The 12,726-nt window shown below is 36.7% G+C and overlaps 1 protein-coding gene across 5 annotated transcripts in view; it reads right to left on the bottom strand.

The window, feature by feature from the left end:
• Positions 1-12,726, bottom strand: part of SCAR (wiskott-Aldrich syndrome protein family member 3 SCAR) — a 429,470-nt gene that overhangs the window by 109,211 nt on the left and 307,533 nt on the right. For all 5 annotated transcript variants that reach the window (XM_067766214.1, XM_067766213.1, XM_067766212.1 and 2 more), the window contains one exon: positions 3,188-3,867. In XM_067766214.1, the coding sequence (XP_067622315.1) occupies positions 3,188-3,867 (680 nt within the window). The remainder of the gene's footprint in view (positions 1-3,187; positions 3,868-12,726) is intronic.

Below are 12,726 nucleotides of genomic sequence, written 5' to 3'. Positions count from 1 at the left end.
TTATTTTACCTGATCCGTATTATACTCAGACCTGAAACTCATGATATTTTTGGAGGAAAAATTGCAAGGTTTGCATTGAAAAGTTAATAAAGATATGCCAAATATCATGAATAGGGGAAGTCAAAGTAAATAAGTGAGTCAAACCTGTTGTTTCGTATTTATAATAATGTTACGAATATTAGCAAAACTAGGGGGTGCTGCTATCTCTAGGCCGATGCTAAGCAGTGCCGTGAAGTCACATCAATAATTCAATCATTATGTATGTATCTACATAAACGAAACAATAATTGCGTCTACACATATGTACCATGTACGTATACGAGCAGCGGAGAGTCAATGCACAAACACATGCATCTATCTGAGATACTCCTGAAAGTATGCAATGAGAGAAGCTATAAAATCGTGCAATTGTAGTTACAGCTGAGAAGTTTGGGAGCTGATGGCAACTAGTAGATTCTGGAAGCGCCCAGAAGATGCGAACGTTGAAATCAGAGAGTATAAAAGGCAGCAAATGTAGAGGCGCTAGAATTCAGTTTGATTTGAGCTATCAAGCAGTTTCGATTAAGACGCTAGCTAGCGAGCCATAGCAGTATTATTTTGAAAGTCAGTTTCATTTAAGCTATCAGTTTGGTTATTAAGCCAGCTAGTTGCAAGGTATAAGTGTTATTGTGAAGTACTTTAATAAAGGCCATATTGAATAATATTGGAGTTATTTATTCAACAGTTTAGTGATACGAACTTAGCAAAAGGGCAAATAAGAGGATTTGCAAGTAAATTCGTTACAATAATAACACTATGCTACAAAATTAACTTTTTTTCTGGGTATTGGACAAACCCACTTTTTCGTAGAGATTGAGGCTTAAGTTAACAAAGTACTATCTCCGTTTTCCGAACTTAGGCTAAGTTCGAAAAACGGAGATAGTGCTTTGTTAATTTAAGCCTCAATCTCTACGAAAAAGTGGGTTTGTCCAATACCCAGAAAAAAAGTCGATTTTGTCGCATAGTGTTATTATTATAAATACGAAACAACAGGTTTTACTCACTTAGTTACTTTCGACTTCCCCTATTCATGATATTTGGCATATCTTTATTAACTTTTCAAAGCAAACCCTGCAATTTTTCCTCCAAAAATATCATGAGTTTCAGGTCTAAGTATAATACGGATCAGGTAAAATAATACTTGCAATAAATATTGAAAGTGCTATAACTTCTTTGTTTATTATTTTAGTAATATGGTTTCAAAGCAACATTTTCTTTAATTTTTAAGTACTTTCGTTTTGTAAGGAAAAAACATACATGAGGGGGGGTAAAATTTTGTTAGGTGACCTAATCATGTGAAAACGACTTCATAGCTTAAAAGGACCTTAAACGGAAATGTGAAGTTTCCCTAGGCCAAAATAATGACATATCAATTTTAAAAATCGGACGTCAAATAACTAAGTTACAACGAAAAAACCTTTTTGGCTGTATTTCGAAGGATCAAAAAAAATGAAAAAAAATGAAAAACAAATTTTCCGAACCCCTCTCAACATAATCTTCAAATTTAAGGGCGGACATTAGCAACTTTTTTTTTCGACGCAGTCTAATACCCATGCATGATAACTAACAGTAAATCGATCGGAACCTGGCTATAACCAAATTATTGCCCTGTTAGATACATTGTTGCGTAAGCATGCTTGCGACCACAGGTGTTATAGTGTAGGGACTTGTCCTTTGTCGTATATGGATCCGGTTCGTTCCCGTAGCCCGACCATCTTGCGAACGATTTAATAAGACCACTTAAACCTTCTAGGCCGTCCCGCCCCACCACTTAGTTCCATGAGAAACATCGGTTTGGCAGAGCTCGCCTGCTAAATATTTGTATGATACACTCATATATGAACAAGATTCCCCTTAAGTACATAAGTGATGCTAACAATTGGAATCATGCAAATATGAAGCTACACTCTAAAGCGAAAATCGTAAAGTTACTACCAAAATTGTAGGCAACACTTTAACCACTATTAATGTGTAATATTACACCTCTTTCTTTTTTACAAATCTCTTGTTGAATTGTACACAAAAAATGTGTAATACTTTAGACACTATATGCCATTTCTTATATTTACACCCTAAGATCGCGATTTTAAACACTAATGCCTGTTTTTTCAGTGTGAGTTTAAACTACAGTTAAAGTTGACTAGAGTTTAACCCTGCCACTTTGGCCGCTTAAGCTGAGATGATAAGCAACATTTTATATTATCTTTAACTGAAGTTAAAACTCGCACTGAAAAACCGGGCACAACTTTTTCATCTATGCTTGTAGCGAAAAAGTCACAAAAAGCTATCGAACAATTGAATTTGTGGTACACAGTGGTGACATCTTCAACCACGGCGTCTTTACACATAAACATTTACAATATATTTGTAAAGCTTATTCACTTATTTATATTTATGTATGTACATATACTGTAAAGCTTATAACTTATTTATGTTTACATATATTTCATAGCTTATTCAACTTTTTATAACTATATTTTAAAGCTTATTTACTTTTTTCCACCACGAGACGACAAACGCGACGGTTTCACAGAAAATGAAAATTTGCAGTTACCTGAAGCAAAATACGATAATAAGTGACCGAAATCTACACGTTGTTTGAAATTACAAAGCATTTATACTTTTGTAAACTTCTTGCGTAAAACTACGTATTTTTCGGGTGTAAATCAAAATATTACATGTTTTTTTATAGTAATATCATCCATTTTTTTATTTTCAACATGAATTTTTACACCAAAAAATTATTTCAACAGGAATTTACCCAAATTTTAATCTTAATTTCATACAGAAGTTTTAGAGTGTATACAGCTTGGCGCTTATCAACCCCTTAAACAAAATTTGTCGAGCGTTTAAAACCAAATATGTCATTCAATATTCAGAACGAGCTTTTGTTATATTCTTTTTTTGAAATTGCTACATTAAAGTAATCAACTTTCCGTTCACTTTTCTGTACTACTCGCGTAACCTTGAACGAATATTATTTTCAAAATCTACACATGCAACGTGGCAGTTCTAATAGAGTTATATAATTTGTGTGAAATAATGCACAGCCCATTTTTAGACCAAAATGCATCTTATTCATTTCGACAAAGCAATGATTTTTTTTTAACAGACAGCTTCTTATATACATATGTATATTGGTACGAACCTGTTCTTCCTCTACTGATGATGACAAATTGTTGTAATTCGACTTTTGGGAACCGTTAGCGGCGTTTATATTTGCGAAACTGTTTTCCAAATGAACAACTGAGTTATTAGATAATTGAAGAGGAATGCCTGTTGGAGTGTTTCGATTCATTGCAGTGAATGTACATGGTGAAGATGATGTATTCCACAACCCTTCAGGCACAGGTGGTGGTGGGGGCAATATATCGCGATTGTTAGCCAAATTTCGTCCACGTGTTGGGGTGTTTGCACTAGAGGACACGGGAGTACCATTTTTACTTCCAGTAGAAGGTGGAGCTGGTGGAGGTTGCGAAGGGCGAAGTTTCATTCGCGAAGTTAGTCCTAGTGTACAGTTTCCTTCAGTGGGCAAAGCTCCTGCCTCTTCATAAGATTGAGGGTCTTCTTTATACAATTCACCTTCGTAAAAGCTTTGTATGTTTTCCTTAATGCTCTGTGTAGAATGCATTTGAAAAATACCATTATCATTTTTCCGAGTGGTAGAGGAATGAAAATCAGCAACGTGAGTACTAACAGGTGCATTATGCGGTGTTGTAATTTCTGTATTAGGACTGCGACACCCATCAATTGTGAGATCGGAATTACAAATACTTCGCAGGTCAATAGAATTTGGACGTTGTTGTCGTGACTCAAAAACTCCAAAATCTACGGAAAATAAAAACGTAAAAAAAATATTGATACTGAGTGTCACTTACTGTTATCGATAATTTTCCAAATAAATAATAGTTAACGAACTAGTACAAAACAGGTGAAATTTAACGTAGCCTAAAATTCCAAGTACGCATGGTTACACTTCGGGGTCAAGCTTCTTGAAGGATGAATTATCGCCCTTTATATTTGATTAGCTTAAGAGTCAAATGCCTTTTTTCGAGTAACCAAAACATTTAGAAGATTCTTGTACACTTTGTCCTAGGTTGAGTTTTCCTAGAAGGTCACAATTTCCGGTTGCGCATAATTTTGCATCAATATTTTCTGCATAACTATATATCTAATAGCTAACTAGTATGCGCTCCTCTGCCTGATACTAGTTCCCAAACTAGTAAAGTTTTAATAACTGTTTTCGCTCCCAGTATTGAAATACTATTTTATTTTATTGCTATTTTATATTGTAGCATGTACCCTGCCAACCAACGCTACCCGCTTTTTGCCATTTTCACCTCGAATTTCAATACCATCTCATATTTTTATGAAAAATACTACACCACTGCAATTTAATGGGGTATTTTCCAATATTCATATCTGCAAATAATTAATACATTATACATTTTACTTTACTTTCACTTTATAAACTTTGTAATTTCATCAGTTTATTCAATAATTTTATTTTAATTTTCTGTTTTGATATTTTTTCAATATTTTTCATATTGATTGATGAAATTATTTTTGCGAGTTGTCTAATATTTTAAAATATTATAAAATATAAAATTTAAATATTTATTAAAAAAAATAAAAAGTGTGTTCATATCCTACATTGGCGATCCTGCCAATCATCCAGAAGTAGCATGTAAATGTGCAGCCAAAAAAAAAAATTGTTAAAATTTATAAAAGTGCAAACGTAAAAAAATAAGAACAAGCGCCCACACAACTGTTAGCATAAAAGTAATTGTATGAAACCACGGCCACGCTTCCTTTAATCTCTCAGTCGATAGATCTAGGTACGCGCGTCAACCCCCTGTTTTGGTACGTTAATTGAAATCGCAACGGCATCCCACGCACAAAATACATATTGCAACTCAACCAGCTACAATCGAAATAATCATCGACGTACTTCTGTAGTACAATTGGTGCAATAACAACACCACCAAGTGGCCGTGGTTTTCGTCATTCGAACTTGCAAGCTCAAATCTATCGCGCTATAGTGCGTTCAACAAAAACTCCCGAAAAGTGTCATTCGGTTGTGCAGCTGCCTAAGCGTAACCGTTATTTCTATAAGGTGAATCCACAGACCCGTTGGTATACAATTTATGAACGTGTGCCATATATTCAGTTGGAATCACTTTTAAGCTGCGTCTATAATAGTTATTATCCTCATTATTTCCATCTACCCCGTCAACAAGGCCAACAGAGTGAGAGGAGCAAAATGTGTTGCAATTACCGCCTCTAAAACCAGAAGAAACATAGCTGTCACATTTGACCTCGCTGATTGAGCAGCAAAACCATCAAAAGCTATTGCATAAACATCAGTTGCAGCAGCAAGCAGAATACTCGCAACAAACATTTTAACAGTAACATACTAACAAAGACATCATTTTCCTGCAGTGCAACAATAATTTTATTTTGGTGATCAGTCATATTCATTTTTTTATGTATGTACGTATACATATATTTAGATATATTTTAAATTTATTTAGTAGTTGTAAACTCTATCTTTAAATAATCTTTTTAATACATTTTCGATATTCATAACATAATTACTGGTTTATTTTTCAGTTTTGTTCGTGCACTCTCTTTTTCATATAATCCAATATGTTCCGTTCACTAAAACATAACACACAAGCATCTACTAATAATTTAAACGACTCTTTGATAGATTTAGCAAATAACACTTTTCAACAACAAATAACAAATATATATGAAAACGTAAATCAAAATGAAATTTCGACAGTTTCAGTGAAACTTCCACAATTTTGGACTAGTTGTCCGAAGGTATGGTTTATTCATGCCGAAACACAATTTAGTTCTAAAAGCATTACACACGAAAACACTAAATACGAACACATCATTACAGCACCTTCACAGGAAGTGATAATGACTGTTTTGGATTTTATCCAACATCTTCCATTTATAAAAAGTTTACCGAACTTAAAAAAGTGTTGATAGAAAGACACTCACTTAGCGAAAATTCGAAACAACTATCTTCGAACAACAATTCGAAACTTGATAAAATTTTAAGCCAATTTGAGATGGGTGATCGTAATCCCTCAGACTTTTACCGTTCGTATTTTTAAAAAAATTGGATGTGTAAACTTCCTATAAATTTGAGTGTGATATTGGCTAGTTCGAGTTCTAGTAATATTACCGAATTAACAAAATTAGGAGATAATATTTGGGAAGTAATAAAGAAGAATGAAGCACAAAATTCTGTTGTGGAAAACTTAGCTAAAACGACCTCTTTGATTTGTGAGTATTTCCAGAAAAAGGCAAATTTATAGAAATCAACCTAGATCGCGGTTAAGTTCGAAAAACAAATTTAGAAATACATTTAGGAATAGATCGAATTCACGAAATAATCAAAATTGGTTATGTAGATTCCACCACAAATTTGGAGGTAATGCCAGAAAGTGTGAACAGCCTTGTTCCTATAACAAAAACATAGATTCAACAAATTAAATTTTCCGTTGTTGCAGCGACGAACAACGGAAATTTAGAATATTCGACACGTCGCTTATTTATTTTCGATAGAGAAAACAAACAAAATTTTTGATTGATAGTGGAGCAGAAATTTCGGTATTACCCGCGTCTAAATTTCCTCATACGAAACGTATGAGCTGCAGCTAATGGCTCAACAATTGCCACTTACGGGAAAAGGCTTTTAAACGTAAACTAAGGTTTACTTTTTTAATTGCGGATATAGCCATGCCAATAGTTGGCGCTGATTTTCTTTTCTTTATTTTTCTGGTCTCCCTATATACATTAAACATCAGCTTAGAGTAGATTCTTTAACCAATATCTCAGTTAATACAGTCTCCTATTTTTGTGATATTCCATTACCTAAATTATTTGTGGTTGACAATAAATTTACAAAATTATTAAAAGAGTGTCCGTCACTTATTGCAGAGCCAGATTATACTAAACCCGTTACATCGACTTGTAACAGAAGGTAGTCTTTCATTTTATAATCCCAGGCGCTTAGATCCGGTAAAATACAAAGTTGCAAAAGCGGAGTTTGATTTCTTAGTTAAAACAGGCATTTGTCGGCCTTCAAATTCTTCAGAAGAATAACCTCTTCATCCTGTACCTAAAACAGATATAAATGATTGATCCATGTGGTGATTTTGGAAGCAGTGGCGTAGTGAGGTTTTCTTGCGCCCGGGGAAAATATTTTTTTATTTTCATTTTGTTGTCATTACAAAAAAATTTACATGAACAAACAGTACATTTTTATTTTATTATATTATATATTTTTACGTTAAGCTCAAAATTTTTTATGAGAACCCCGAATTCTTAATTGTTGCAGTGTTATCATTTTGGTGGGAAAGTCATTATAACTCTTCCACCCTCGTCCTGAAATAAAGAAAACATTGCCCTCGTTGCTGAATGGCAACAACGAAGGGATACTGTGGAACCCCAACAACTTTTGGCCGTGACGTTCGAACACAGTCTCTGCTTCAATAAATATGCATCCTAAGTTGCCTACAATACACAAAGATGCATCGAAATTTTCAAATCGCTGCAACGGAGAAAGTTGCAGGGCTGCCGAATTTCCCACTTAGAACTGCCACGGAATATCTTCTTAAGAATCTGAGCACCGAGGAATGTTGTTGTTGTTGTAGCAGTGCTTCGCCCCATGCAATAGGTGCGACCTATCACAAATTGTCATCAATATCCCCTAACGGGAGTCCAAGGAAACTTGCTGTTTCAACAGGGGTGGACCATAATGAGAGGGTTGTTAGAGGCGTTGGTTAAATAATACAAATGAAGAGATGGTTGGTGTCATGTGGGGACACGTTACAAGCAGGACATATGTTTTGTATGTCGGGGTTGATTCCGAATAGGTAAGAGCTTAACCCGTTACAGTATCCAGATCGAAGTTGAGCTAGAGTGAAAAATTATATATGTACATGTAATAGAATTAACCTTTGGCAAGGCTTTATAAGTAATATTTTAATTTCACAATTTTGTCACTAGGCCCTGAAGAAGATCACAATAAAAGGTCGAAACGTCGGCACCATATAAAATAAAACAGGCGTTTTTCTAATTTATTGGACTGTAAATCCGATCTTCTAACAACTATAGTTACAACAAAACGGTCGGTAGTACAAAATGACTCGCGTTTCCCTAGGGATTGTGCGTTCCTCTTCTGCGAATTTTGGGTATTGTTCTTTGAGTACTGGATACACCGGGCAATTCCCGGCATAAAGGTCCGACGCCTGTTTATGGAGTTCACCAAGGACCTGCTTGTGTTTTTTCACTTCATACGGCTGGGTTCTCAGGTGCCGTATTTCCTCAAAATGCTTACGGAGATGACTCCTTAAGCCCCTAGGCGGTGCTGGTTCATCAATCAGATGTCTGTTGGGATGCCCAAGTTTCTGGGTATTCAATAGGAACTGTTTGGTTAGTATCTCATTTCTGTCCCTGATTGGGAGCATTCTCGCCTCGCCTCTGGGGACATAAGTCAACCCGTGGCGGTTCGGAGAGCAGTATTTTGGCAGGCCTGTAGCTTCTTCCAGTGAGTAGTTTTTAGGCTTGGCGACCATATAGGGGACGCGTAGCAAGCAATCGGCTAGCCAATTGCTTTGTAAGTGGTAATGAGCGTTTCCTTGTCTTTTCCCCAAGTACTGCCAGCAAGAAATTTGAGGATTTTATTACGGCTCTGGATTTTCGGTACAATTGCGGCTGCATGCTCACCAAAATGTAGATCCTGATCAAACGTCACACCCAGGATTTTGGGGTGTAGGACAGTCGGTAGCGTAGTGCCATCGATGTGGATGTTCAAAATGGTCGACATTTGGGACGTCCATGTTGTAAATAAGATCGCGGAAGATTTGGTCGGTAATAATGCTAGGTTTCGCGAGGCGAAAAACCGGTGGGGAAGGTAGTTTTGATATGTAGAAATTAAACAAAAGTGGGGATAGGACACCACCCTGTGGCACCCCTTGTTTAATTCTTCTTGGCTTTGATGTTTCGTTTCTGATTTGTACCGATGCCTGCCGACCACCCAGATAATTTGCGGTCCACCTTTTAAGACATGGGGGAAGGGTAGCCCCTTCCAAGTCTTGCAGTAACGTGCCATGGTTGACCGTATCAAAAGCTTTTGATAGGTCTAGCGCAACGAGTACTGTTCTATGGTGGGGCTTCTGATTTAAACCACAATTTATCTGGGTGCTAATGGCATTTAGCGCGGTGGTGGTGCAATTGAGTTCTCTAAAGCCATGCTGATGACAGGCTAGCTGCAAATTTGCTTTGAAGTAGGGGAGCAAAATGGCTTCAAGCGTCTTAGCTACTGGCGATAGGAGAGATATCGGGCGATATGACTCTCCTATGTTAGCTGGTTTCCCAGGCTTTAGTAGCGGGACCACCTTGGCCATTTTCCATTTTTCGGGAATGACAAAGGTGGAAAGAGACAAGTTGAAGACATGCGCTAAATATTTGAAACCCTCTTTCCCTAGGCTTTTAAGCATAGGCATGGCTATTCCGTCTGGGCTCACTGCTTTGGATGGTTCAGCATGACCGATGGCATCCTCAACCTCTTTGGCGGTGATGGTAATCGGAGACGCACTGAATTTATGCTTATGTGCGTGTCTGTTGACCCTCCGTCTATCTTTGTCGACCGTAGAATGCATTATATATTGTCAACAGAAAGCGCTCGCGCATTTTTGCGCATCTGAGAGCACTTTATCGCCAAAGGCGATGGAAATTTTGTCATTGTGCTTAGACGGATTCGATAGGGACTTTACGGTGGACCAAAGTTTACCTACGCCGGCAGATAGGTTACAACCGCTTAGGTGCTCCTCCCATTTCGCCCGCTTGTGTTCATCCACAGGCAATCTGATGCGTTGGTTTATATCCCTTATTTGGGGGTCGCCGGGATCGAGCTGTCTTATAAGGTCACGTTCTCTCGCTAAATTTGCGGCCTCCGCCTGAAAGTGAGGCCGAATTTCGGGAATTCTACCGGCGAGAATGAAGCGAGCCGAGGCGGATTCAATGACCTTGCGGAAAGCACGCTCCCCTTGGCGAGCATCAGTCGGGATTGGGAGGGCAGCAAAGCGGTTATCTGTAAAGGATTTGTATTCGTCCCACTTTCCTTTTTTAAAGGCTGCCAGTTGAACCAGTTTGCGAGTCCTGCGCTCACGATAGATATATCCGGCGAACTGTGACAGCTTCCTACCATACGTGTGGGGGCATCTCCGTTTATTGTGCAGAACGTCGTTTCTTCTATTTGATCCGCCAACATCTCACCCCTACTGTCTGACTGCAAGTTTGAATGCCATAGATCGTGATGGGCATTGAACTCGCCTAAAATAATGCGATTATTGCCAGTGAGTAAGACGCTGATATTAGGGCGGTATCCACTGGGGCAACAGGGGGCAGGGGGGATATAGATGTTGATGATTTCTAGGTTTGCATCGCCTGACCGGACAGATAAGCCTTGACGTTCTAAAACACTGTCCCTGCGGCCGATGTCGGGATCAAATAAATGATATTACACTGAGTGGTGTAAGATAACCTCCATTTCTGCTCTCACGATCTTTTCTGAGGACATTATACCCAGAACAGGTCTGCAGAGCAGATCTTGCTGTGAGTTTAGTCTCTTGAATCGCGGCGATGCGGATGTTGTGCCGCTTCATGAAATCGACTATCTCCGTGATCTTTCCACTTAATCCATTATAGTTTAAGTGCAGAATTCTGAAGTGCAACGGTGGAGACGTCGTAACTCTAGGAGTAAGAGATGGGTGACTACACCTGGGTTGTGAAAGGCTAGGAAAATCTGTAATAGCAACTTCTTTTTGTTAAAACCATATTGAAACTGCTTGATTCCTTGGACCTCCGTTAGAGGATTTTATTTAAAGTTTCTTGAGTGTTCTAGCCTATTTACCCAGGCGAGGGATTTTTACAACAAAAATAAGGATCATACATGCACGGACGGGTAAAAGACTACACCGCGCAATTCTGTCGATATAAACAGGAAAATGTATATATGAGCTGTAAGGTGTCGGAATAATTCAGCCTCTATAAATTAATACCCCAATTGGCTAGGTGAATTGTCCAGCTGCGAAGACCTGCAACATATGTAATGATGGAAGTCGCTGGATGCTGGTATGAGCAAATGATGACCATGCATGGTTATATCGTTCAAATTAAAAAAAAAGCTATATAACCGATCTTTACAAAATGCATACCAAATTTTCGATCTATTTTATTTTTATTTTTTATCGGGCATTTGTTAAAGTCAAACATCCTAAAAATTTTGTTTGTCTCCATTGGTTTGGAATTCCACAAAGTTTTTGAGAGAGATTTTAAAACTTTTTTAAAAATAAAAAAAAACACCATTATGGCCGCCGAGGAGAGATAATGGTTTTACCTTCCTATATTTTTATCATGGGCTGAAGATAACATAGATAACTAGACTCAAATACATATTTAATAATAATATGATTATAATACAATAGTAAAACTAATACCTATAGGCAAATTTTGCTTTATAATTTCAATTTTTTCTTTTTCCACACTTAATAATGTAAGCCGACCTTGCCCCATCGTTGATCGCAATCAAAATCAGTTTTAATTTGCCGAATGAACGTTCGCAGCTTGCAAGTGTTCCGGATATATGCATGAATTTTATTGTTATTTTTATTTATTTATTTCATTATTCTCATAAGTATATGGACATATATCGATAGCTTAACTTTACTTATCTACAGTATTATTACTTATATGGAATAGTTAGTGACATCTTTGTTTTATATAATAAAAATAGTGTTGTATGTCACATCATGTTTTGACAAATTCAATTATATAAATAATGTTAAGGGTGAACAAAACAAATACAAGATTTATATGAAACATTTTATTTAAAATGAAAATAAAATATTTCAAAAATAAATTGATTAAATGAAGCTCATGAAACAGCTTTAAGAAAAAAGATAAAAGCTAAGTTGACAGAATTCCTCATATGAAAACAGAAAAAAGAAAATTCAAAACTATACAATGCTTATAGAAAAGTAGACATATGTAGCTGTATTATACAACGTAGTGCATCAAAATTTCTACCTGGTTGGTATCAAACTCAAGAAGCCAAATTTTTATTTTTTTGAGAAACACAGATCTGGATCTAATATCTCGTATGTTTTCTGGAAGGAAATTAAAAAGTTTGCAGGATAAGACATTATAGGAATTTCTAAACAATGTTGTTCGAAAAACTGGCAAAGAAACAAGTGTGCTATGGTTACTACGCAGGCTGTACATACGTCGTGTTGGATTTTGCAAATAGCCACCTCTCATGTAAAAAATTTTTAAAACTTTTTAAAAGAACAAATGCCGAACTGGGAATATATTTGATCTTCTAAATAATTCAAAGGAGTAAGTTCGACGTGGACAATTAAAAATTTTTCCTACCGCACATTTTTGCAGTACAGTTAATTTATTGATTTTATTGGAGTGTGCACCACCCCAGCAACTTATTCCATATTCTAATTTTGAATGAAATATACCATAATAAAATGTTGTCAGTTTATGGTTTGAAACGTATTTTCTGAGACGATAAAGTACACGATTGGATGAAAGTAAGTATTTTCTTAGAGTTGCGCTTTGTTCATTCCAGATCACAGTCAATTGTGACTCCTA

This window comes from Eurosta solidaginis, chromosome 2 (assembly GCF_040869045.1).
Source record: "Eurosta solidaginis isolate ZX-2024a chromosome 2, ASM4086904v1, whole genome shotgun sequence".
Lineage (NCBI taxonomy): Eukaryota > Metazoa > Arthropoda > Insecta > Diptera > Tephritidae > Eurosta > Eurosta solidaginis.
Note: the sequence above shows the minus strand (reverse complement) of the source record. Positions and strands in the feature narration are given on the sequence as shown.